This window comes from Styela clava, chromosome 1 (genome assembly GCF_964204865.1).
Source record: "Styela clava chromosome 1, kaStyClav1.hap1.2, whole genome shotgun sequence".
Classification (NCBI taxonomy): Eukaryota; Metazoa; Chordata; class Ascidiacea; order Stolidobranchia; family Styelidae; genus Styela; species Styela clava.
Window position 1 is genome coordinate 14,457,106 of NC_135250.1, and position 25,818 is coordinate 14,482,923.

At 35.4% G+C, this 25,818-nt stretch overlaps 1 protein-coding gene and 1 long non-coding RNA gene across 5 annotated transcripts in view; one reads left to right on the forward strand and one right to left on the reverse strand.

Moving 5' to 3' along the window:
- LOC144420410 (uncharacterized) overlaps positions 1 to 14,886 on the forward strand; it is a 68,579-nt gene extending 53,693 nt beyond the window's left edge. Inside the window, exon 6 of one of the 2 annotated variants that reach the window (XR_013474710.1) lies at positions 14,763 to 14,886. This is a non-coding gene — a long non-coding RNA (uncharacterized LOC144420410). Of the gene's footprint in view, positions 1 to 11,669; positions 11,803 to 14,762 lie in introns of those variants that run through there. The other variant, XR_013474709.1, reaches the window with a different exon arrangement.
- On the reverse strand, positions 11,730 to 24,458 carry LOC120348454 (sodium-independent sulfate anion transporter-like). Of its 3 annotated transcripts, none has more exons than XM_039418578.2 (14): positions 21,897 to 24,458; positions 21,404 to 21,512; positions 19,056 to 19,208; positions 18,322 to 18,483; positions 17,803 to 17,879; positions 16,539 to 16,690; positions 15,876 to 16,142; positions 15,552 to 15,663; positions 14,781 to 14,977; positions 14,418 to 14,532; positions 13,972 to 14,087; positions 13,612 to 13,742; positions 12,915 to 13,075; positions 11,730 to 12,344 (listed from the first exon to the last, which is right to left on the reverse strand). In XM_039418578.2, the coding sequence occupies exons 1-13, from the start codon at positions 22,196 to 22,198 to the stop codon at positions 12,938 to 12,940; spliced, it is 2,031 nt and encodes a 676-aa protein (XP_039274512.2). In that variant the 5' UTR covers positions 22,199 to 24,458; the 3' UTR covers positions 11,730 to 12,344; positions 12,915 to 12,937. The 3 variants fall into 3 exon arrangements, with proteins under 3 accessions (XP_039274512.2, XP_039274511.2, XP_077966450.1); XM_039418577.2 differs by lacking the exon at positions 11,730 to 12,344 and having other exon boundaries at positions 12,684 to 13,075; positions 21,897 to 22,207; positions 24,111 to 24,457; XM_078110324.1 differs by lacking the exon at positions 11,730 to 12,344 and having other exon boundaries at positions 12,684 to 13,075; positions 21,897 to 24,457.
- Positions 24,459 to 25,818: the final 1,360 nt, after the last annotated feature.

The following is a 25,818-nucleotide window of genomic DNA, read 5'->3' on the forward strand; positions in this document are numbered from 1 at the left end:
TAAGAAGATAAGAAGGGTGAGTTAAAATATTAATTCAGTTCATTGTTTCATATTGCATCCTGCTGAGGTAGCCTGCGGAGTTTGAAGTCGTCATCTACTGAGTGGTGATCTGATATCCTTCTGAGTTTCCTGTTGGTACTTTCAATCCAAATAGTCTATAGTAGCCCATCTTAGTAACCGAATTCCCTAGAAAAAATAAACTCCAAAACAGCTAATCCGAAGTAACAGCTAATAACACAGTAGATGACTTCAAAACAAGAGTACACCAAGACAGAACAGACCACCATTAAAGGGAGCAAGTGCTTGTCAAAGGGGATCCTTGGAAGCAACGGTGTTATGCCCGGTTCTAAAATTCATGTTACCGGCGCAAATCGCGGAGGATAAAAATGTACAATGTAATTGAGCAGATTATCTTTTTTAACGAATACTATGTATATATATGACCATTTGCTCCAATACAAGTTATTTAAAGGAAAGACATTAGAAAATCGAAGTCAGGGCACACATACAAGGCCATATGAACCTTTTTATTGGCTATATATGATTCACATCTTTGCTTTGAACTAGACGTCAGATTCGTAACTACTTATAAGCAGGACAAAAATATTGGGTGTAGCTATCGAGATATATTTTCAAAGATTATTTCCGACATATTCCGTTTTACTGTATCCAATACAATTTTTATGTTTTGATAGAATGAAATAAACAACGAACTATAGATTTTATTTCTATAATATTCCTATATATTCGGCAGAAGCGAAAGGCTAACGATTCATAACTATAAGGAAGATAGAAGCTTGATAATTAAGGGAGTTCGCATACAAAGCATAGCCGATGTTGCCCGGTCGACGTACATCCACACCTAATTTGACAAGTTATTACACGCAATTTGTAAAAATAGGTGTTGGTGTAGCTTTCATGTGTAAGGTTATTATTCTTATTTACTTCTGATAAAGCTCCCACAACAGACATACGCCTGCGCTACGTATAACCCGCATTCGAAACCAGGGTATCGGTAAATTTGTCTGTAAAACATGGCCGTGCGCGAAGTCATCTTGTGCCAATTGAAAAATATATTGGCTCACGCATGACGAATTAATTAGGGACATCTATAACCTTTGACCTGTTGCGACTTCAGCATTCGCCGATGCAAAAAGAGAAGAGGTGAGGCCTGCGATTATATGCTCTGAAACTTAAGTGTCCAGGCCAGTCTTGACTTCCAATGTTTCTTGTGAATGAAACGCAATGTAATGGTGTTTCGTTGGTGGATTCACAGAATTACTGTTTTCCGATGCGTTATGGTATTTTAGTAAAAATAACGTGCACGTGTACGATGTACCGTAGGCCTCAATATGTGAATACCAGAACGGGATGCAATATTCATCTTCAGATTAATACCTTGGATAATATTGATACAGGTAGCTCATAAAGTATGCTACAAAAAGAGTATTCTTTTTTTAAGTTATAAGGTAAGATTCGATGAGTTTCCATTATTGTTGTCACAGATAGGTTTTTATTCTGTATGTTGTAATAATCAGAAGACTCAGATTCCGGATTTGTGGTTTATTATGAGGTAACTTCACAGTTAAAACACTTAAAACAGGAAAAACACGTCCGGTCACCAGCGCGGCGACCGGAGAAGATGCGGGAAGCTCTTTTTTCTCTCGACTCGGTGGTGGTCGGAGTCTCGCAGTAACCGGACCCGAATGCAGTATATTCAAATTAAGGGTCCTCGAAAAGCATATAGGCAAATATAAAAAGACAAAATAAATTAAAACACGCGGATGATAAAATCCGTGACAATTGTTTACAAGTAATAACACTACCAGACTACCGGTATGCCTAGATAAAAAACTGTGCTCACAAACAATTACAAAGTAAGTATATCACTTTCTGTTTCAGATGTTCACAATTGAAACACTTACAGCTAGAGCAGACCTTCATGTTTGAGCTCTTACAACCTAATCACCAGGGTTGCTGTACACTGATTGAAATACCAAGCCAACTACTGAAGAATATCTTAAAAAACTTGTTTCTGCGGGGTACATACCCTTCACTGTGTGCGTTTAAATTTTATTGGTATGTTGAATATTGAAAACATACCAATAAAATTTAAACGCACACAGTGAAGGGGTCTAATCAGACTACTGTACGGTATACCAAGTTCACAATTACAAACTTCTGTACTAGCATTTCCCGCCGTGTTTCTACTGGAATTGTTTGGGCACGAAGTTTGTGATGTCAAAGAAGCTCTTACAAATGTTAAAAATGAGAGAACCGTAACCAATCCAATAAAATCTCCAGAAAATACTGAAATATTAGCTAGCAACCTTTCAATTATCTACTCTTGCCTGGAACCTTGGAGACAGCCAAAATGTAATCAGTAACAGAGGTAAAACTACTACTATTGTGTTCTTGTATTTATGCATATTTTTACCAAATTATATATATCACACAGACAAGTTGGATAAATTCCATTGAGTATTCTTAGCTGGGCATGGCACCCATAACAAGAATGATTATTATTCCCAAGGGTGTAAGATGCTGAATTGTTATAAGGAATTGAGATATTACAGTGATTTTGTTATTCGCACCTTAGAAAAGAATCACTGGGGTTTGGCGTAATCTATATATGAGTGAAGCAATGTCCTCTATCTTTGCTTGGGTATACTTAGATAGCATAGCAAAAATCTTTATTTGACCACAAACTTCCTATTGTGACTTTCCATAATTGGGACCGAGAGGTTTCCAGAAATCAGATACAGATCTCCCGCTTATGGTGTTTTTTAGTGATGGTGCTTGCTATTTCAATCACATGAAACTTCTGTCCGCAACTTCTTATAAATGGGAATGAGAAGTTCCAAGCATTCAGATACAAGTCTTCCTAAGAATGGTGGTCTGTATTTTAAGCAAATGATCCATGTACAACTATACAGCAACTATGATGACTGTTGTATGAGCTTGAACATGGCAACATGGAGGGGTTCTGCTGTAATTATCGGTAATTAAAATTGTGAACATCTGAAAAAATGTGATATACTTTTACAACATAAGTCTGTCATTATTAATGATCACCAGCTATAATCAATCTTACCTTATAACATTTGCAGAAGTAAATAGGATAACTTTCTTTCACTTTGACATACTTTTTGAGCTGCTACCACCAGCAGCTGTATTCATAAGCAACCATATCTTCCATTTCAACACGTTATTTTATTCAAATTGTTCAAAAAAAAAATTCACATTGCAAGTCAGACCTAGTCCTGTAGTCGCGTCAGCGTTCAGAGCGAGAAATCGCAGTTGTCACCTGTTTTTGCATCAAGTCGCAACAGGTCAACGGTTATGAATGTCGCTAGGCGTTCAACAAATGGTATAGGATCATACATGGCAGTATTTATCAAATCTACTGGCACATTTTCTGAATATTTCAACATTTTACGAGAAAGGAACAATATAATTAATCGCATTGCTAGTGTTGCTTCAGTTGTTAACTTGCCCATCGAAATGTTCATAATTAAGAAGCACTGGTTGAGTCATCTAATACGCTCAATCTAAAATCAATATTTTTATAATATTGGACGGTTTGAGAAGAGAACTATCTGTTCACGAGAATACAGAGACGATTGTCCATCTCAAACAAACTGTTGTGAATGAGTTAATTAGAAACAACCAGCTTACAGTTGATCAAATTCACCTATTTTTTTTTAAAGAAAGTGAAATAACCAGTGAATATTTATGGATCAGAGATTGTGGCATCAGGCCGGGCGACTCAGTGAATGTTGTTGTCAGACAACGAAACTTCATCCGAATTACCGTAATGTACGAACATCGACAAATTCTCTCGATCTTGGAACATAGCGAACTTATTCAAAACCTAAAGAAAAAAATTCAAGAAGGGGAAAGATTTTCCGTTGATCAACAAGTGCTTTTGTTCCAAGGAATCGAAATCAACGGTAGATTAAATTATAGTGGAGTTGGAGACGGATCAACTCTGAACTTGTGTTTCAAAAAAGTTCAAATATCTGTCAGAGATTTTCAAGGCAAATAACATACGTTCGAGGTACATCTAACCGACAAAGTTCAAGATTTCAAAAAGCAAGTCGAAAGGTAAATTGGTTGCACTGCGAGCCAAGAACGTTTAGAATACGCCGGAGCAGCTAATGGATGACAAAAGACTGCTAGATTATGGCGTTGAACAAAATTCAACACTGGAGCTGAAAGGTCGTCTTCGCTAGGTTTTTTTATCAATTCTAAAATAACATCGTGTTTTAAAACAAGGGCTTGTTTTAAATCATTTTTTTATTGAAATACCCCTTGCATCGCCGTTAAACTACGCAAAAACGTTGCGTTCTGGCAGCTGCATACGCTGCCGGAAATATAATTTCAAAAATGTAAGTAAAAAATCTTGTTTGGACTTTCTTTTATCTATCGCGTACATTTATCGCCACGGTGGTATCTACAGCAAAGTCATAAGATTTTAACCGGAATGTTTATCCGAAATGCCAGAGAGACGTTTTGAAGAAGAAAAATTATGAAACTCAGCTCACGAGCCTACCACAAAATTAATTGGATCGAGGCGTAAATATATACTACTACTAGATGTCCAACTCCGCTCACCGTATAATAAACAAACAAAGGCGATGTTGCACATCCAAGTGGCGGGCGTCACAGTCGGTTAGGTTCTGACAAGGTGCTTAACAACGTCGACGCTCCTGCATCACAGCTCGCAAACTCACCCTGTTCATTGATGACTGATCGAAATATTTGCCGAAGGACGTGGAGAATTTGATAAAAATGAACAAATAATTGTGAAAAGGAAGACACAGTCTTTTCTACAAATGACCAAGATGATGTGACAACTTCCTTGTCGAAAGGAAGCAAGGCATCAAAAATGCGATGCATTGCAAAAAATGTTAGTCAGATGTAGGTAAAGTGGTGACGAAAATGAATACTTTGCACTTTATATTAAAAAAAACGCTTAGTAGCACAGCCTTTTGGTTTCACTCCATCTCAAGTATTGTAACTTTTACATAAGTTCTCCACTTGACTTATAATCAGGGCTGCCATAACGTTCTTATTTTTAGTATTTGTCCTTATTTTGAAGGTCTTCGTCTTAGGAAATATTTTTGTCCTTTTTCTAAGAAACATCCTCATTTTGACGTGTGTCCTTATTTTTAGCTTTATGAATGAATATACCGGTGAATCAAACTTTGAATTTATTTTAGATCTGGAACTTCATAAGAGATAAAATGAGTAAACGTAAAAACATTTGCCGTGATGATTATGAGAAAGAATTCAACGGCGTTAAACGAAACGAAGGGCCAGTGATTTGCGCACTGCAGCTTTTGTGAATGTGACAATAACCTGGAGTCCACAGGTAAAGCAGCAATTTCTGTTTACAATGCAACCCAGAAACACAAGGCTCTGCTCAATAAATTAATCAAACCAATCTATAAAAACCTTTTTCAATAGTCAATTATACAAGGGCCATATCAATACATGCAAGCTGCAGAAATTTATTTCCATTATCACATCATTGAAAATCCGACACTTGATATAAAAGAAAAATATTTTCAAATCATTCATGAGCGAATACCTATTAAACAATGTAACTGAATGTCAAGATGTAACAACACTACTTGAAAAAGTATTCAAAAAATTTACAAAAAATAGAGCAAATGTATACGTAAAGTACTGCAGCCAAAACTAATATCAACAAGATGACCAATAGGACTCATGAAATACGAAAACAATTGAAGAAACACAGCAGCTAAAACGAAGATTAAGACAATGTGATTACAGTCAAGTTTCCGTACTCCTGAAGTATGCGTGCCTAGAAACGAGGACACCGGAACGTAGTATGTGTACCACGTTAGGGTTAGGCCATAATTTTATTCCAATTTTCCTATTTTAGTTCTATTACGAGTTCAGGTACTAACCAAGTGAGTTTTGTAGTATTTGTACCTAAAATTATGGCCTAACCTGGTACACATATTATGTTCCGTTGTCCGTCATCTTGGTACACGTATTTCTGGAGTACCCGAGTTTTTCTCAATAATCCATAGAAATACAAATTATTATTTTAATTACTAATGTGATTAGGCCAACGACTAACGGATTAGGCACTGAACATTGCTACATATTTTTTTTTTTGCAACTTTTCAATCAACTGGAGCACCGATGGATTCTCAGCCCCGCGACCTGCAAAATATGCATCTTTTGAACTGAAAATCTTTTGGCGATTCATTCAATATTTAGGGTGAGGCCCTACGGCAGGGGTCGGTAACCTTTTGTCGTTCGCGGGCCATCATTAAGGACAAGACATTGGTGGGGCGCACATATTTTTAGAAAGTTGAAAACCGAACGGATGGTACTCTTTATAAAAAAAATCGAGCAGCGATACATCTCTCGAATAGAATATAGATTTATTTCCTCGTTGCACTGCATTTTAATGAATTCCATTTGAATATTTTCAATGAAAATATGGGGAGGGGGCTGAAATTTTCAATTGACAAGTTGGACCAAAACACCTAGCAGGTCTGATCGAAAGCCGGCAAATGTTCGTTTTCAATAGTCACGATAGTCTAATTCTAAAAAGTGTTTCAGACCACGAACAATTTATATGTATGATATAGTAAAACAATAGGGAAGACTTTTATTTTACACTTAATGGGGGGTCTGACAGATGTTTGGTCTAATATAGTATATCACATGTTGAAGGTACCAGTATTTGGAGCCCTTCATACGCTGGAGAAGCAAGGAATTTTTTTTTTTTTTTTAATATGAGCACAAAGTGTGTTGCATGCAGCTGTATAGCATTTAGTTTGTTAAAAAATCCTGGAGCTAATCACCTGTTGTAGACTTCCAGTGTGTAAAATAATTTATGAAATTTTGGCTGATCCACTGCAGTCTTTTGTCTCCAGATGTTTCAGACGAAGTGGATTTCCGTTTTTGAGGGAAGCCACGTCAGTAGTGCTGTTGCATATGTCAAACAGGATTTTCTGCAGTTTGCAAAACGTGGCAGTTGCTTTAAATTCAGATATTTCCGGAATCCTAGCAACAGATGTAGGAAGAACCTACAAAAAAAATTTCTCCGGTTTATCTGTTTATTAAGGACCTGAATACTGTTGGTAATTTTAGCAATAATAACCATGATCCAAGTATTTAAATGCTCAATAGGAGATAGATTTGATAAGAAAATACAAATGAATTAATATCCAAAACAATTCTTTGTACTATACATGTTCTTAATATTTAACAGACATTTTTATCAAGCTATTGAGTTAAACATGTTGTTCTGTTAGTTTACATGGCTGTTTCAACTGTTTTTTTTTTTTTAGACATATCTTCATAAATTCATTCTAGATGTGTTTCCATGCCAAAACCCCATCTGGTGACAGCAAATCATTCTTCAAAAGCGAGTTTTGAGTCGTCTGCAAAAATTTATATTTTAGTTACGGTATTTTGAAAAAAAATTGCCTCAACAATTGAACCTTGTTTACCATCTAAGCATGTATGTGTTTATATATATATAAGTTGAATACCCCTCAAAACAAATTGGAATTAATAAAATATAACGGTTCCCGGAGAAATATTAATGCATTCAATAAATGTGGTGGATTTTGCAGTAGAAAAAAAGTCACACATCAATAATTTAAAAACACTCGACAAAATAATTCAAAATGATTTGGCACATCTAAAACTATAAATATGTATATGTTGAAGCCATATTTAGATAATGACAATAATAGGTATCAAATTTATGTGAAAAGTTATTAGTACCAGCCTGAAATCAAGCAAAATGGATTATCATGGCAAACGTAAAATACCTCTTATGTTGTAATATGCAGCTGGTGACTTCGTATACAATGACAGAATGAATCTGGGAAAAAATTATCAAGATCTGTAGAACTTCATCATAAAACACTAATTAATTGAAGTTGAAATATGTGTGATTAATTTATGTTTTTCATACAGACGTCACAATTTCAGGGTGGTATCGTTCACCACAATAAAAATATAGGGAGACGAGATGCGGTCTTAGGGATAAAGACTGTTCACCCTAATATTTAAAGTTCGATTCCCACGTTATTAATTACACGTGTTATGGAATGTGACTCCAATCTGAATTCCCTCAAACGATAATAAGCACACGATGTTGATTGTCGAATTGTTGTATATTATTGAAAAGATGCACGATCCAAATTCCAAATACAGATAAAATTGTACACACTTAATTCCTAATGCAGTAAGATTACGGTCAGATCACAAGTGAAACAAAAAGCACAATATTATAGAGCAGTCTCGGCAAACCGGAAACGACACGTCATCAAATTGGTCGAAACGAGAAAGGCAATACATGGAGCGAATGCATTATCGCTGTTGCGTAACATAATGCGGCCTATTTTGTGAAATATTACATGCTATTAATATGAAAGGGTTAAATAGGTTATAATCCATAGTTACGCAATGCACATTCGCTACACGCCAACCTTTTGACTCGAAATGTGACGTCACTGCAAGAGAACATGAGTCTGACAAATTGGTGTCATGGTACAAAGAAGTATTATCTTGAACGTTGAATATTCTGCGTTTTGATACACTTTACACGTTTCAAAACGATCAATCGTTAATACATCTAGCTTGTTGTGATCAGTGAATTAATTAGCTAGCGTTGACAGTCGATAATATGATACGCCATTCCAGTATATTGGAGAATTGAAGGAATTTTAAAAAAGCTATTACACAATAATCTTCCATTTGAATAAATTGTAGATAACTTTCAGTAGTAGTACTCTAGTAGTTATCGCCATTACGAAGCCAAGTCAGTTGGTTTGAATATTTTAATCAAAGAGTTTGCAGTTGGGGACTTCAGCACAAAATTCATTTATGTGAATCATCTGATGAAAGTTTTTGTCATCACTAAATCTCTTCTGATTATTCGCAAAATCAGTGTTATTCACATTGGTTGTCAATCTCAAACTTACGTAATGAATTTTTATTTCCTCGTGACTCAATTTTTAGACCCAGATATCATAATCAGTGGTGGGATTCAGCCAGTTAGCATCTGTTCTATAGAACCGTCTCACGGAATTTTATGAGATCAGCGAACCGGTTAGCATCATATTATATTGGGTACTGTCAATGTTCTGTTTGTAACAGAACCGGCTAAAAGATATGACTTTTGTGAAGGAACCGGCTGACAAAAAAAAATGAATCCGACCACTGGTCATAACACTAAATAACAATACTGAACAGTTTTTGATTGTTGGGAACTGAAGATCATGAACAGGCCCTGAGCTAGATTAGCTATATTTGGTTTGATACCTTGGCCAGAATTCCCGGTATATTTCGATATGTGACAAAATCGTAGAAGTTCTAGGCAATTTCACTATTGCCGGAAGGAAGTATTCATAGGCAAGAAAGTCAGTGGTGGTTCGCACGAACCTGTTCTGTTAGACTGTTGTAGAGCAGTGGTTCCCAAACTTTGTTGTTGCTCCCCTATAGTAGTTTATATAACCAAAAATTTGGAGCAGAGTCAACCTCGCTTTCGTGAAATATCGCGTGTATCTAACAAATAAAAAGACAAATACCTATCAACATATTTACCGATCAAGATCGATAGGTAACAAAGTTTACAGTTAATTAAATCCATACCAAAGACGACAATGCCTTATAACTGCATACGTACAAGCAATAATCAAATTTGAATAAATTGTTTATCAGCTGTTTTGCAAACATCAGATAAGCATGCGTGTTTTCTTTGAAAGTGTGTGGCGTTGTTCTGTACTCTGACAAAATTTTGGGAATTTAAAATTGCTGCGCGCATCGTAACAACTTCGAAAACAAAACAAAAAACTTATGTAGTAGTATACAACCACAGGCAAGCTTTCGTCTGTATGCGTCTTATCCATATAAGATCAATTGCGACGTCCTGTCGTGTACCAGTTTGCCATTTGGTTACTTGCATTTGTTCTGGAATTCAGTATCCTACTTCCGAACGACTCGACTACCATGACAAGATTTTATCACACATTTTTTTCATCTTTATCAATTTTCGGCCACTATGCTTATGCGCGGAATGAATTACCCACTGACGACCATATATTAAATATTAGTTTATGTAAGCATTTGTCTATAATAAACGCCATACTAATATTTTTTATTTCTTCGATCACAATCAAATTTCGATAGATCGATATATATGGTGCACCATATTTAAATTTAGAACACAAAGCTGTCTACACCTGTCATGTGCTGTCCCAGAAAAGTCGTCGTTCGTGCCTTGGACATCTGTCCTTAATTATATTATTCTTAAACGTATAAAAACCCAGCAAATTTTGATATATATATGAAATTCTTGCATTAACGAATATGTATTCGATGTGACGTTTGAATTCCTTTTGTCATAAAAAACTATTCCCCCGACGCCCACATTATAATATACTGGATCGATTTTTTGTAATATTTTGAAGAATTAGAAACCATTATCTCTACATTGAGATCATCGGGTACGAGCAATTGTTCAATACTGTTCTCATTGTTGTTCTATATTTGCTCTAATGTTTTATTTTCAGGTCTCTGGAAAAATATTGTCTCAATCACCCAGATAGTTTTTACACTTGAATTGGCCTCCTCGCGATATATACCCATCTAATATCAAAGTTTTCTGTCCTTGCAATGTCAATTCATCCGATGTCCAGTCCTATACCAATTCATAATTGGCAGTCTGTTGGTATATCCCGTTATAAGCTTTCGTATGTCATGAATAGTCAGTGTTTCCACGTTTCACTATTATTCAATAAAATAGTAAATTATCGGCAACGAGTGTGCTAAACATTCAATCCAAATGTTGATCAATCTTGAGTTCACATTAAATATCATAAACTTCCTCTTATTCTTGAACCCATCAGCATACAACAAGAAATTTACGAAACTAAATATAGAGAGAAGGCCAAATGATCGACGCATACTGTTGTTAGTAAAAACTATTTCACCAAACTGAATACCAATTGTCGCAAAGATGAATTTATTTCATTGATTTCTGTCACTGCGTAGCATTTGAAAACGATTGAAACGATTCAAAAATGCGTCATATTTTTATATTGCTTCACATCAGTTGTCCTTAGATAAATAGTGTCGGAAGGACTATTTACTAGGAAAATTTGTGAAATTTGAAAACCATGAGCAATCCCAACAAAGAGAAATATTGTTTTTTTTATATCAAGACATATAATAGTTCTATACATCTTATTTTCCGCTCTACCTATTTATTTATAAAATGGATTGTTACGCTGGGATATTCTATATATATAGTGCGATTCACAATCAGGAAGTTTGCCATTTAATAACATATATATATATATATAATATAACAATAGTCATATGCAAACTTTTATTATACCACAATTTAAATAAACGCACACGAGCAGCAGTTTGTACAAAACAGGAAAAGTTTATTTGAAAAATCACAATCGAGCGACTTCTCGTGCGAATGTTTGTTCTATCTTGTAATATTGTATTATAACGCCTATCCAATTTCAGGATAAATATCTTTCATATTTGTAATAGACGAATAGGGCTTTTAAGTTTGTTCTTGGGACCGATCATTAACAAATAGCTTACAATTAAGTTATATTTTCTCCATGAATTAATCATATATTTATTAGGAATTCGTCATCTGTTATATTTGTTCAAAAGTATTCTGCGGGGTTTCATCAAACTAGTATTGAAATTCGTGTTTACCTGATCGAAATGGTTGCGAAGAAATGAAAGAATCTTGAGGAGTACATCCAATCCGACTCGTCTGAGAAGTAGCTGATAATCAGTGTCGTATATCTCATTGGAATACAATCATTGAATATGATACCGCAGTTTTTATTCTAAGTTTCAGAGATCGTAAGAAATTTTCAACCAACGTCAAAGTATGACTTGTGGTCTTCTTATTGGTATACCTTATGACATTTTTCATATCTTCGCTCCGGAAAAAAACTCCTAACAAACAGCGATAAAGACAGTTTGGTCACTTTTTCGAAACTCACCCTGTTTATTATTTATTTTATTCGGCCAGAGTGATTTCCTATATATGAAGTTACACTTTAATTTTACTTTGCTTAGTATTTGTATATATGTAATATATATCTTTATCCTTTCATACACAATTTGGCAGCTCCTTCATTCAATTCTGATTCCGCCTGGTCTAAATAGTCCGCGGGCATTCTAATTCGCATGATGAGACTCCGATCACACACCATGTGCAAGGAAAATATATTTCACTATTTTCTTCGTCCGCTGGGGACTGTGGTCAGGTGCTCTTTTCTTGTGTTCGTTGCTTTTGCAAGTTGCTGCTGACAATAAAGAACCGATCAGAAATCTTGGGTGTTCTGGTCTATCAAACTACCGTACAACAAACAAAAACTTTGAGACTTGTTTCTGTGCTTTGTTGACTTATTTTTCACTTTTTCGTGTTTAGTGCTGCGCTATTTGAGGGGGAGAAGCAAAAACAAATAATTCGATTGATATGCCAATCAAACGAATATTCAAAGTCTTCACGTTTAGCCAGATATCGATGGCATATTTTTGTGTTCGTAGTCTATTGTAACTGAATCACGTGAAATAATGGAATGAATCTCTTTTGTTGGAGGTTCCTTGATTGAAGGAGAGGATATGCAGACGAAACTCAATACTATCAATTCATTATAATATTCAAATAAACACAATTTTACGATGATTTGGAAAAATATTCTTATATAATGTTTGTCTTCAACTATATACTTAACAAACATAATTCTAAATATTCGATTTTCAACCATATGTGGATGATTCAAAATGAATCCCATCTCTTTCGAATTATGAGATGTTCTGTGCATTAACACAATATCAGCTCGGTCTCTATTTAATATAATATATATAACCGATAGTTTGGACATCGGTTCAGTTACAAATCCAATTGAAGATTTTCCCGTTTTGTACTGCTATCTGTCTTTGCGCCACTAAAAACTTCTTTTGTACATTGAACAAGTTTCACGCCTGTTGACAAAATTCCTCTCCTGTGTAACCTCCCACGTAAATATGGCTGAAGAAAGTTGGTAATGTGATTAAATACGTGGTAAAAGGAATAAATATTATATGTGAAACCCAAATAATTATTGAATAACGCTGAGAAGCGGTATTATCTTCAACCTCGTACTCAATAATAAAGCTAGGACGACGAGGACTGTAATGAGAAAAACCCACTTGCTCAAAAATTGCCGATAACTCATATATAATGTCATATCTAAATTACCGCATTGTAAGCGCTACCGTTGTCGAATTTTATGAAAGTCGTTTTTGCTTCTTTGGACAGTTACAAAATTAGCCAAGTCAGTATGTTAATAAGCAAACGAATAGCTTGCGGAGACCCTAGTTTTCTCTAATGAAGCCCTGGGGTTCCGGATGGAGAACTTCAAAAACCTATGCTCTATTTCGTCAGTTCGCGTCAATTACTTCAGTAGCTGAAATAATGCGACATGGCGGCACAATTTTAAAAACGCAACCTTCATTAGGCAGGAAATTTTGCTTTCAAAACCCACAACACATCAGTAAATGAACCATGTAAAAAAGAAAATATACCTTTAAAGCACTTATAACGAAGACAACACCGTTCTTCTGAAATTTTTCTGCACAATGATAAATCGACTCTATTGCACTGAAATCCAGTGTTGTTATGTTCTTGCAATCAAGAACAACCCGATCACAATTTTCTGGAAAAAAGCTTTCGTTAACTGTTTTACAGTGTGTAGACTATAGGCGGAGGTATAATAAGTTTATGGGCATTGATGCACTGCTGTTGTGGAGCATTGAAATGGTGATGGACATGTTCTTAGAGAAACTCAAACATTTGGTAACACCTATCTAATTCTAGGCGAATGTTTGTGTGGAAGAAAAGGATAGAATACGGACATAAATATAAATAATTATTGATGCACTTACTGTCTTCTGCATGATTTTGAACTTGATTTTCCAAATAATCAGAAGCTGGGAAGTCCAATCCATTGCGTATTTTTAATATCAGGGTATTGTCAACTTTCTCAACTAGAACTCGGGGCCTAGGTAGCATATAAGAGATTATAATATTTCTCCGATAAAAGGGTGCAGCATTATTTATATATATGAGTGATCTCTTGCTTTTTATTACTGAATTTAGCTTAAGTATGATTTTTTAATTGGTTTTCCATCCTCGCATTTACATTTTGTCGTCAACTTAAGCAACATACCATTTAACACTATTACCAATGATTTCAGCAAAGAAATCAATTTCGTTAACAGCAAAAGTCCAATTAACGATTTGCTGTGGTGTGAAATAGGTGAAACCAGATTGATGAAAATTTATTGACTTCTATAATGATAAAGATGAATACAAATAAGTATGCTTTTACCGAGCGTGTGATGCTAACAATATCAACAATGAAATACCAATTCCACATATTATTCCGTAAGCCAGATCCCAGAAACATAAGAAAAATGTGACAGAAAGCGGCAGGAGATCGATTTCTAAAAGCAACTTTCTTTTACAAACTATATGGATATGATCATGAAAATATACAAAATCGAATGTTCGAATTATAGTCATTGAAAGATTTACTTAGAATAGGAGTTGAAGAACTATTATCGTGAATATACTTAAATGGAAATTTTATCTATATGTTTAATTAAAATGTTCACCACAACCATAACAATATAACTAGTTCGACACAATTAAACCCTAATAATTACTTATTTAGGTTTCGAAGACAACTTACTATGGACTTTCCAAATTAATGTAATTGTATCTAAATCGAACATGTTAACGACGGCCATGATGATAACAGCACCTAATGTTGACGATGGAATGAATTGGAAAGTTTCGGTAATAAATTGTAAAGAAACAACGACTATAATTCCGGTAAATAATCCTCCGAGGGGGGTTGCTACGTGACTTTGAGAGTTGACGGCTGTCCTAGAAAATAATATTACATGTCTCTTGTTAAAAACCATGCAGTAAGTCATGAATAACAAAGAATAAAAAGAGTTCATAATATTGTAGACTTTTTTGGAACTAAGCCAATGGAACTAATGTACAATATAAAACACAGGAGTTTTAAGTTTGCCACCCGTTTATATTTTTGAAAGAATGAAACTTACTCGCCAAAATATTAGCCCTAAATTAATACTTTGAGGAAAACTAAGATTCGTGCTTGGCTTGTTAAAGTGTGTACATGTATATTTACGACTATGTGCATAAATTTACGACTATGTGTGTTATAACCCTAACGCAAAATTCTTTATCCGGGGTCCATTTGTACTTGCAGAGGAGAGTTTTCCTTGGAACAAATTATCTCTGTCAAGAGGTTGTTTACATTCGTTTATGCATATTTTCATTTTCAAATATTGGCAATATCGACATCCATCTATATATCCAATATAGATACAATCAATATGCCCGGAAGACTCGAAACCTATTTATCCTATGTGGTCAGTATTTAACGAGTGGGCAAACCAAAACAACATAAGTGTTGCTGAAACAAACTTACCTAGAAAAACTTCCAGTTATTGGATAAGATCCAACAAACGCTCCCACAAAGTTGGAAATTCCAATTGCCAATAGTTCTTGTGTAGGTCTAACTCTGTAACAGTTTTTGCGTGCTGTATAGATATAAATTATTTCAACATAAGGATGTGGGACGTTACAATTTGATAGCTTATCATAGTGGTTGTCTTGATTGTTGGCGGTATCAAATTTGCATCTGTCAGTACTGTGCACTCGTTTACTTGTGTACAGTGGCGATATCGGTATTAGACCATCTAGTATATTTTTTCACTTGAATACGCTACAATGATATCATCTAAAAACTCACCGAACGCCTGTGAAATTGCAATACTCTCTAATATCCCCATTAGCGGAATTACCGCCAGCCCACTTCCTAAATGTGACAACAATGCCAGAAATGAAGCAGTTTCATTGGTCCCCGGAATGGGCTCTGAGAAATTTGGAATCTTGAAGTCTGGTAAACCTCCTGTTACATTCGGCGTTAATGTGATGGGTCTTTCGTCAACAGAAAGAGACAAATCTGTTATTCCGTAGGCTATTCCACTGCACAAAACCACTACAATGGCGTTCCTTGCTGCGATAAATTTGGCATTTAGGTTAAAGAAAATCGAAGAAAGGTCTAGGGGTACTATTATTATGTATGTACAATGCATGAATATTGTTAAGTCGTTCAATGCATACATCACTGAATGTTACAATATTTTCGGACAATATTTTCGGAAAATTTTATACAAAGTGGAAACAAGTGGTATTTTGAGTATTATTGCTGAGAGTTTGTGCAGAGTTATGGGTATAATGAATAGCACACGACGGTATGATCAATTAGTAAAAATGCTATTGGTATGTCGCAATTTTTTTGTTGAGACATGTGGTACAGTCTGTTGCTACTCATCGCAAGAGTTTACTCGGCTGATCATAATTTTTCAATATGAGTAGTAACAACGAATTTGAAAGGCAGTCTTACTCTAACCTGTTCCCATGAACCACAGAATTTTGGAAACCATGGTCCTGACGATGGATGTGTCTTTATCACCATCGCTCAGTGTTCCCCATTTTTCCTTTGACTTCTTTAAGATGAAAAGAAAAAGCATGCAGCTCACACCCATGGTCACGTCCCAAACTCTTTGTTATAATAAAAAAGTAAACCTATTTTGAATATATTTCGATACATATTTTAATTACATTGCTATCGCGATGTAATCGTATATATGAGGTAAACAAGAGGACAATACTCTTAGATACTACACGATGGCCAAAACAAAATATCATGTTCTGGAAGAAATGTGGAACAGCTACCGTACCGTAACTTACCAGTACCGGTACCCGAACTCTCCTAGCTTCGCAGGTACTGTGGCGATGATGATTCATGCGTTTGGTCTCAACGTGAATCGAAATATCAAATGATTAGAGTCACGACTGTAGTATCAAATCTTTTACAGTAGGCCTGCGGTAACAGAAGTCAACGTACGTATTAAAAGGAGATGTGTCTGAGCAATGAGTTCGCGAAATCAAAACGAAGGACAGCTTCAACGTAGGCCGTCACGATTGGCGGAATAAAAACGGTATGCCCATGAAAAAAAAAACGGAAGTTTGGATGATGGACCAGATCTCATAAGAATTTACGAAGAAATAAAAGTAACGGCTTTATAGCGACAACAACAATCTTTAACCACTGAATATTCTAAAAATCTCAAGTAATTGGTCAGTAGTTGATGAGAAAAAAAAAGATGAACAAGAAGAGAAAGAAAAAGAAGAATACTAACAACAACAATTTTACAACGCGTACTTCTGCTGCTTTTGTGAGACGATATGACCCCTAAGCCAAAATAATTGTCCACTCCTGATGGGTGGAATAATATAGTTTAACAACGAAAAATGTTGATTTCAACGGTCCTTTGATATTTCCTATATCTATACCTATAACTTTGCTGATTCAAACAGACATTCAGAATTTGTCATTTGCAAAACTGAGGATTGCTGCAATCATTATGAAACCTACTGTAAATCTATTTTTATTTGTGGTATCCAAGAAAAGACGCAATAGGTCAATAGGTCGCAAATCCTAGGTGATTTAATTTTAATTTTTTTAATCATTAGACATGACTATCTGCGATAACTACAATTAGAATGTGATGTAATATCAACGCTTCAACAAATCAATTCCTAACACGTCACAATCAAGGGAATTTTTGATATATATGCTAAATTTCTGTTTATTCACTCTCATAACTTACTTTGTGTCTTCAATGTTGTGAACAATATCTGCCCACATGTGAAAGAATTCGCTCGAGGCGTGAATTCCAAGGATTTTCTTGAAAACAAATAATTTGTGTTAATGAAAAATTGAGCGGAAATGATAGCAACGAATTAAGATATCACCACGAAGGCATTTAAATATTTTTCAGGAATGAAGATGAGAAAGACAAAAACATTGAAACATATCAAAGCTGTACATTTCGTAGCTTGACGCCAAATTGTGGCTTATGGCGATGTGGAAATCTGCTGATAATGTGTTATTGCAAGCCCCTCAATGGCGGGTTGACAATATCTATTAACGTCAGAGTGGGCACATATCTATAATAATGTTCAGGGCTAATCCATAATAAACAGTATATATATATATAGAGCATATATATGAAAAAAAAGTAACACCGTTATAGTTTCAGTTTCAAAGTAAACTATAACGTTGGCGAACTAAAAAGCATTCAGATGAACTCGGGTTAAATATCGCGAAAGTAAAATTTGACGTTTACCTTTATTTGACTACATGCGATGACTACCGAAGCAGCTGAGGTGAACCCTGCAATAACCGGATGAGAAATAAAATGAACCAGGAATCCCAATCGAAATATACTCATCAGTACTTGGATTATTCCACACGTAAAGGTCAGAAGGATAGCAAGTGTGACGTTGCTCTGACAAAATTGAAAACTCAATGAACAAATGTATGTTACGAAGCACGACCCGAGGCCATCTGATACTCTTTGTGAGTTCAAAAATTGATATTGTCTACCATGTGACAATTCTCTAAAAAAATGTAGTGAGAGTTATCTTTTAGAGACCCAGATATGTTAACCGATAACTTTCAAATGACTTGCTCTCAAAGTGAGGTTTTTGGCATTCACATAAACCACACTGCTTTATATGACATGTTAGCTGTGTTTTAATGTCCTATTGTAAGGCCAAAAGCCCGTTAGTCAGGGCTCGTATCGTAAGAAACAGTCAACTGACGTTTCCTACTTGCATTGTAGAATTTTAAGCAATTGACTTAATCGGTTTGGGTTTCACTCCGGCTGAACTGAAAGGCTGACATTTGGCTGATGTACGACATTACATGATATTTGTGTCATTGAACGCGCCGAAAGCTGTGCGTTTTTGAATATTTTATCAAAAACAACCAAATATTCCGAAACTCTCTTTTATGTGACACCTGTAGTTGTCAGGCTACATAAAAAAGCTGCTACATACTTTCTATTAAAAAATTTACCGTTTCATCTCCATCATCTATCTCTTTCCATGGATCTCGGGCATATTCGGCAACAAGAATAGACATTATGGCAGTGGGACCAAGTGTTATATCTTTTGAGGTTCCAAATAGGCAGTATATGAAGCATCCCATAAATGCACTGTAAAGTCCGTACTGTTGAAAAAGTTTAAATTTTCGATTACATATAACGCATCAGCGTTGTCCTTAATTATAGAAGAGAACTATACCTTTCCGTACAAATTACTTGCCATGTGAAGTTCAACTCTTGTGAAAATTTTTGTAAATATAGTGAGCATTAGGATTTGTATTACTGATTCGGATAGTTGGCAATTACTAGTAATATGAGATTTAGCAATAGGCGCATTTGTAATCAAGATTCACGAAATTGTCAAGTACACGACAATAGCAGGACATTTTGCCAGATTCACACTGAAACAGCTTCACTTTTATAATATTTCTGAACATATCTTTATTCTTAATGAGGCAGTTGATGAGCCATTACATACAACCTAGAGAAAAAACGTGGCTCCAAATCTATTATTTCTCCCGAATTTTCGAGGTATTTTAGTGTGAATACGTCAGCCCGCTAACTACCCTAAATGGACTTAATTACTTGTAGAAGCAAGTCAAATTGCTGTGTTTTTCACTATATATATTGGAATTATGTCATGTTCCTGTTTTGTTTATATATACTTTATTTACGAACAAATGTAATAACATTCTAGCATAAGATTGACATATTTACTCAGAAATATACATTTTATATATATATCTATAATTCTATATATATAATCTCTCAGTAACATATAGGGTGTCCACAAAGTCTCTTTACAATTTAAAATAATTATTACAAAGTAAAATGATGAGATATCGCAATGCGAATTGTTTTATGTTTATCGGTATTTCATAAAGTTTTTATTGACTCTAAAATTTATTGTTTCGGACAAAATTTCCTATGTTTAATGATTGAATTATATAAATGAACCCCCATAAAATGACTACTCCCCAAGAAAAGCTCAATGTGTATCTTGGTTAATTGAGACAAAATCATATGTTCATACCCAGCGAAACCACAGGCGGAAGCATGAAAAAGACCCACCATCAGGTCCTCCAATTCGTTCATGCCACAAGAAATATATGGAGACAGGGACAGTGTTCGATACAAGGGGGAGTGGGCGAACAATAACATCCGAAGAAAACATTGAGCATGTAAGGCAACCCTTTTAACGTTCTCCTATGAGTTCCATCCGTACCGTTGCTAGACTATTGGAACTACCACGTCGAACAATGCACAAAGTCCTACACAAGAATTTAAGATTGCATGCTTACAAAGTGCAAATGTTACATGCACTTCAGCCAAACGACATGCCAAGACGAAAAGAATTTGCAGTGACGCGCTGCAACGAATTTCCAAGGATGAAGCATTCCTCGACCGAGTCTGTTTCAGTGATGACGCAACCTTTCATGTCTCAGGAGAATTAAACAAACATAATGGAAGAATTTGAGAATCGGAAAACCCCCATGCGAGTAGAGAACTTGAGCGAGATAGTCCAAAAGTGAATGTTTAGTGTGGATTCATGTGCAATCGAATAATTGGGTCATTTTTCTTCAACGAGGCATCAATTACTGCAAATGTTTTTATCTGAACCTTCTGACCGAATATGTGGCACCACAACTGATTGACTTTCAATCACCCATCATGTTTGAGCAAGATGGTGCATCACCATACTGGGGATTGCATGTTCGTGAGTTCCTCAATGAAACTTTTCCCGACCGATGGATTGGAAGGGATGGGCCGATTCCATGGCCACCGCGCTCACCAGACATTACTCCCCTGAACTTCTTTCTTTGGGGTTACGTCAAAGATTTTGTGTATCGAACAAAAGTACGGGACATGACTAACCTAAAACAAAGAATTTCCAATGCCATTGCAACTATTGATGAGGCTATGCTACAAAAACATGACAGTAAATTGAGTATCGTCTGACACTGGATGTAGTTTGTGCAACTAATGGTGTCCATGTAGAAGTGTATTGAATAGAGTAATGATATTTTTAAATAAACGTTTAGAAGTGTATTAAATGTGTCATTAAAAACTTTATCAAATACTGATTAACGTAAAACAACCATCATTGCGATATCTCATCATTTCACATTGTAATATTTTTTTAAATTATAAAGAGACCCAGTGGACATCCTGGTCCTAACCGCTGTTTTGTCTCATTTGATAACGTTACAAACTTCGCTTAAACGAAAGGTGTGAAAATATACGTTCATTGACTAAAGTACTAAGATTAGTTTTATCAAAACCTGCAAAACTTTGAAAATAAAACATATGTATCAAATACCTGAAGTTCGAGTCCGGCTACAGCTGCATAGGCAAGTCCTTGTGGAATGACAGTGAGTCCAACGGCAAGTCCCGCAATAATGTCGGATCGTAAACATCTCAAATTGTATCTGTTATACATGAAAAAATCCCGATGTCCAGGTGATAAATTCGGATACTGAAAAGGTTGGCGACTATACTACTGTGGTAAAGTCTGAAAATGGATTTATATCTTCTCACATAGGAGCCCCGTCGCACCAATGTACTAAATATATATATTACAAATATAATACAAAGCCTGAACTTAAATTTAGATAATGCAAGTTTACTTTCTAATACAAAAAGACGCTAACTGTATTTTTAGTTTTGTGCGATTGCACATTTTTGTTCAAAAGCAAAAACAAATTTTGTGCAAATTTTGAACATAACTGGTTTTAATTTCTACAATATACCGAGGATTGTAGGCGTGTGTTCACATGCATGTTTCACTCTATTTAGAAACCTCACAAACTTACCTTGGAAGCCAATATGTAATAGGCAAAAATTTTTTCATTGAATTTATCGAGAATATAGATTTGCAACAGGCCTCCATTTTTTGCTGTTTTGATAGTTCAGTCTTTGTACACAATGTCGCACTGCCGTACTCGCTACTTTGTATCCGTGTAATCTCACTCATATTATTATTTTGGTTATCACACGAATTTCCGTTGCAGTTTTCCGAAGGTCGATCGTCACCATTTTTCGATATGTTTATTTTATGATCACCCAAATAAGGTATATGAGAATCGCTTTTACTCAAAGCATGAGAAATGGGCATTTTTATTATCTGAAATGTTTTTCATAAATAAACTTATTTCAATCGTGAAAACGAAACTCCGTGATCATGATTGATTTCTTATAATCCTAAATCTCTAGTGCTGAATGCAGTAAGTGAGATCTGACTATAAAGGTAACGTTCAGCCACAGAATTAGTATTTGAAACATTTTTCATTCTATTCTATGGTATAGCCACGGAACTTTATGCAGTCAGGAAGTTATTTGCGACTTTACTTTCAGCTCCGTATGAGAATAATAACTTCAAAACAACGTCAATAATTATTAAACAGATTTTAAAATCCGTTCAGTTTAACCCTAAGGGCAATAAACAGATGAAAATATTTATATATGTTGGGAAATAGAAAACAAAAGCATATAATGTATACTCTTTAAAACAGTGTATCTATTCTGTTAACATCGTATCAGAATATTGTTCGAAAAAAAAATTTCATATAGATACATATAAGTTGATAACTCGAGCAATAACGAAAAAGCAATAATAATGCCAAAATTTCTAAAATAAAAAACAGTTCGTTGATAAACATATCTTCATTTATTTTTCAGGTTTGTTCTTTTCTGTTCTCGTAACATATCCATGATATAAAACAAAACAGAAAATGGCTTACATAGTCTAAGCTCTAAGGCAGTGTTTCCCAACCCAAGTCCGCGGTCTCAAATGAGCCCGCCCAGCGTCTGAATGAGTCCGCAACGAGTCAGAAATTCACTAAGGGCCGCAAACGTTTTTGTGAAATTTAACCATCAGCCAAGTTACGATTTACGTTAGAATTTACATAAGACATGAAAATCAAGTTTATTCACATAACATTAATCGAGTCAATAATTACTGGATACTGAGTAGGGCTGGGCATATATTCGAATATTCAACTATTAGAATAGCAATTTACTATTCGAAAATTTGGTAACAGGTGACGCAACAGGTCACTTGCGCGTCGCTTAATCAACGATTGGATTTCACAACTCACTTGCGGATATCCGACGAAAACACGAGTCGGCACACTCGTGGATAGATACCTAAGTGGTGTTTCTCGCGAGCTCGAACAACGAGAAATAATTTTTTTCTTTGTAGTTGTCAATGGTGGCGACATAAATTTTCTAAATTTGAAAGCGCAATACCAAATACTAGAAAAAAGAAGAACGGAGAACATCATAGGTTTTGTTTTATGATGGCCCGCGGCCGATTAAAAACGCGTTTTAATACATTGCAAATTCGGGTGCTACCTTGCCGTGGCATTTTAAAGAAGAAATGCTTTCATTTTGTCATAAGTCGACGCAACCGCGAGTGACTACGAACACAATTAAATTAAAATAGAAAGACATTTTAAATTCTCGTCGTTGTCATGAATTGAATATTGTGAGACAGAAAAGGCCATTTATACGCTAAAAAGTCGACTCTTTTAACAAACGCGTAATTGCGGCGAATTTCCGATTTTGAAATTCGTTAAAATTCTGTTGTGTTTGGTCTTATTACTTCTTCACGCAGAGTACGGCTGCAATAAACGCACGTTGAGTCCGCAAAGATTTTCGCCGGTGAGAAAATAGTCCGCGACCAAAAAAGGTTGGAAAACGCTGCTCTAAGGTATAAGGTGCATCACAGCAGTGGATTGATAAAATGAATGTGTTACAATTCAAGTGAATCGTTTTATCTTTTTTATTCATTTTACAGTCCTCATTGCCTTGTATTTCAACTCACTTGGTACTTTGAGTATAGTTCTTACCCTCATGCATCACAATTTCACAAATTTGACTTGAATTCAATTTTCCACTTCTACATTTTGCTCTGATATTATGTTACAATTTCTATTGAATTGTTATAGCTTGGTTACTTATATAATGTACTGACCACAGCTTGCTAGGTTATCGGAAGATAAATAGAGAAGGAATAGACAAAATACCTGAATGTAATCTTTATGCCGCCAGACGCATAATATTTTCAAAGAGGTTTATGACTTTCAACAATAATATTGTAATTATGATTTCATTTTTGGTTAACCGCCAACGTCGCCAAATATTACTCAACTTCCAGCTCGCCATAATCTTGTTATGCACATAAAATAGAATAAGCCTTAAAATCTGTTTACTCCAAGTACAAACTCTCCGCGATGTGTAGTTGTCATAAACAAAATGGTAACGCTTGTTTGCCTGTCTTACCTTCTTACATGTTTCTCTCTCTCTCTCTTATGTTGATTATAAAATGTGGGCGAAATCAGTATGATTTACCATCGTTATGTCGGTAGATGTTAAGATCTCAAGTTGGTGCTACATTTGTTTACATACGGTGGCAAAAGTTGTTTGACGCACTTTATATCCACACAAAATAATCAAAAACACAATTTGACTGTCAAAGTTTATAGCTTTAACAACTGCTCGTGAAATAGAACTTTCCATTGTTGATGCGGTGAAATATGTAAAGTAATATTATCACAGCGTTTTAAGTAGTTCACGTATGCTCCCAAGCATAATTGTTGGTTGGCACGTGCACGTGCAACAGATCAGTTCTATTGGGCGCCAATAATTTTATTTAGAAAATATTAATTATAATTAGCTGTTGATGAATGATAAGTCGTTTCTGGCGTTTTTGAATATACATTAGAAATTCATGATCATGCTGCTTTAGGCCAAGCACAGTAGCCAAACAACTGTAGAAGCTGTTTTGGGAAATGTTCACCCGAGTACGAAAGAATCGAACAGCAGGTTATTAACCTGCTAAGCCAACAACTTCACACAGACTGATTCCTCATTTCCAAAGTTAGTTGCCATTTTATCGCTATAAATAGGGACGATATAAAATCAACGGTTTCTGGGACAATTCTAGATAAATTTCTATCTTACTGGGTATGACTCTTCTCATGGCCTGAACGAGATCGCAATAGAATGACTGCATAATGCAAATAAATTTTACAATTTTTCATACATAACAAGTAAAACTTAATTCGGGTCACCCGTATTTAAACCTGTGTTTTGCATGCTCTTCTGTAAACTTCAGGTTACATATTAGCAATTTTCTGAGAATTTTTACAAATATAATCGACACCAAATATAGATACAAGACGCACATAGGTGATGACGTCATATGGCTAAAAGATTGAATTTTTATTTGGAGAAAGTCAAATGAAAAAAAACGACATAATTGTATGGCAAACCACAGCCTCTCTCCTGATCACCAGTTCATCTTCAACTTATTTACACCTATATGAACAAAAACAGAATAACAAGCGATGCGATGGCACGCATGTTATTAATCTATTCCATCTCTGGATCCACGAAGTTCCCATGTATGTTGCGCATGGTTTATGGTTCGCGATCGTCCGTATTAGTCGTATTCTATTCACAAATTGTTGCCACAATGAAGATTAAGAACGAACGGAATAAACAGGTTTCCTCTTTGATTGAAGTAAAACAGCAAACCCATGAGACTTTAACGATTCATGTGTACACTTCGTGTACGATGATAAATTAAAATGGATGAAAAATAGAAATTTATCGCGGTGAGAATGTGTATGCGTGGTCCAGTTTCGAGAGTAAATCAAAAGGATTTATATCTACTTACCCCCAGCCGCGTGTGAAAACGACTCGTCATAAATAAGCAATTAATCAATTGAT

What these genes read in the sequence shown, in the direction of transcription:
- LOC120348454 (XM_039418578.2), bottom strand. Translation starts at nt 22,198, where the DNA reads ATGCCCATTTCTCATGCTTTGAGTAAAAGCGATTCTCATATACCTTAT. An exon ending in CACAACATTGAAGACACAAA is followed by an intron (nt 16,691 to 17,802) that starts GTAAGTTATGAG and finishes ATTATAACAAAG; the next exon opens with AGTTTGGGACGTGACCATGG. An exon ending in ATAACTGGAAGTTTTTCTAG is followed by an intron (nt 14,978 to 15,551) that starts GTAAGTTTGTTT and finishes ATTATTTTCTAG; the next exon opens with GACAGCCGTCAACTCTCAAA.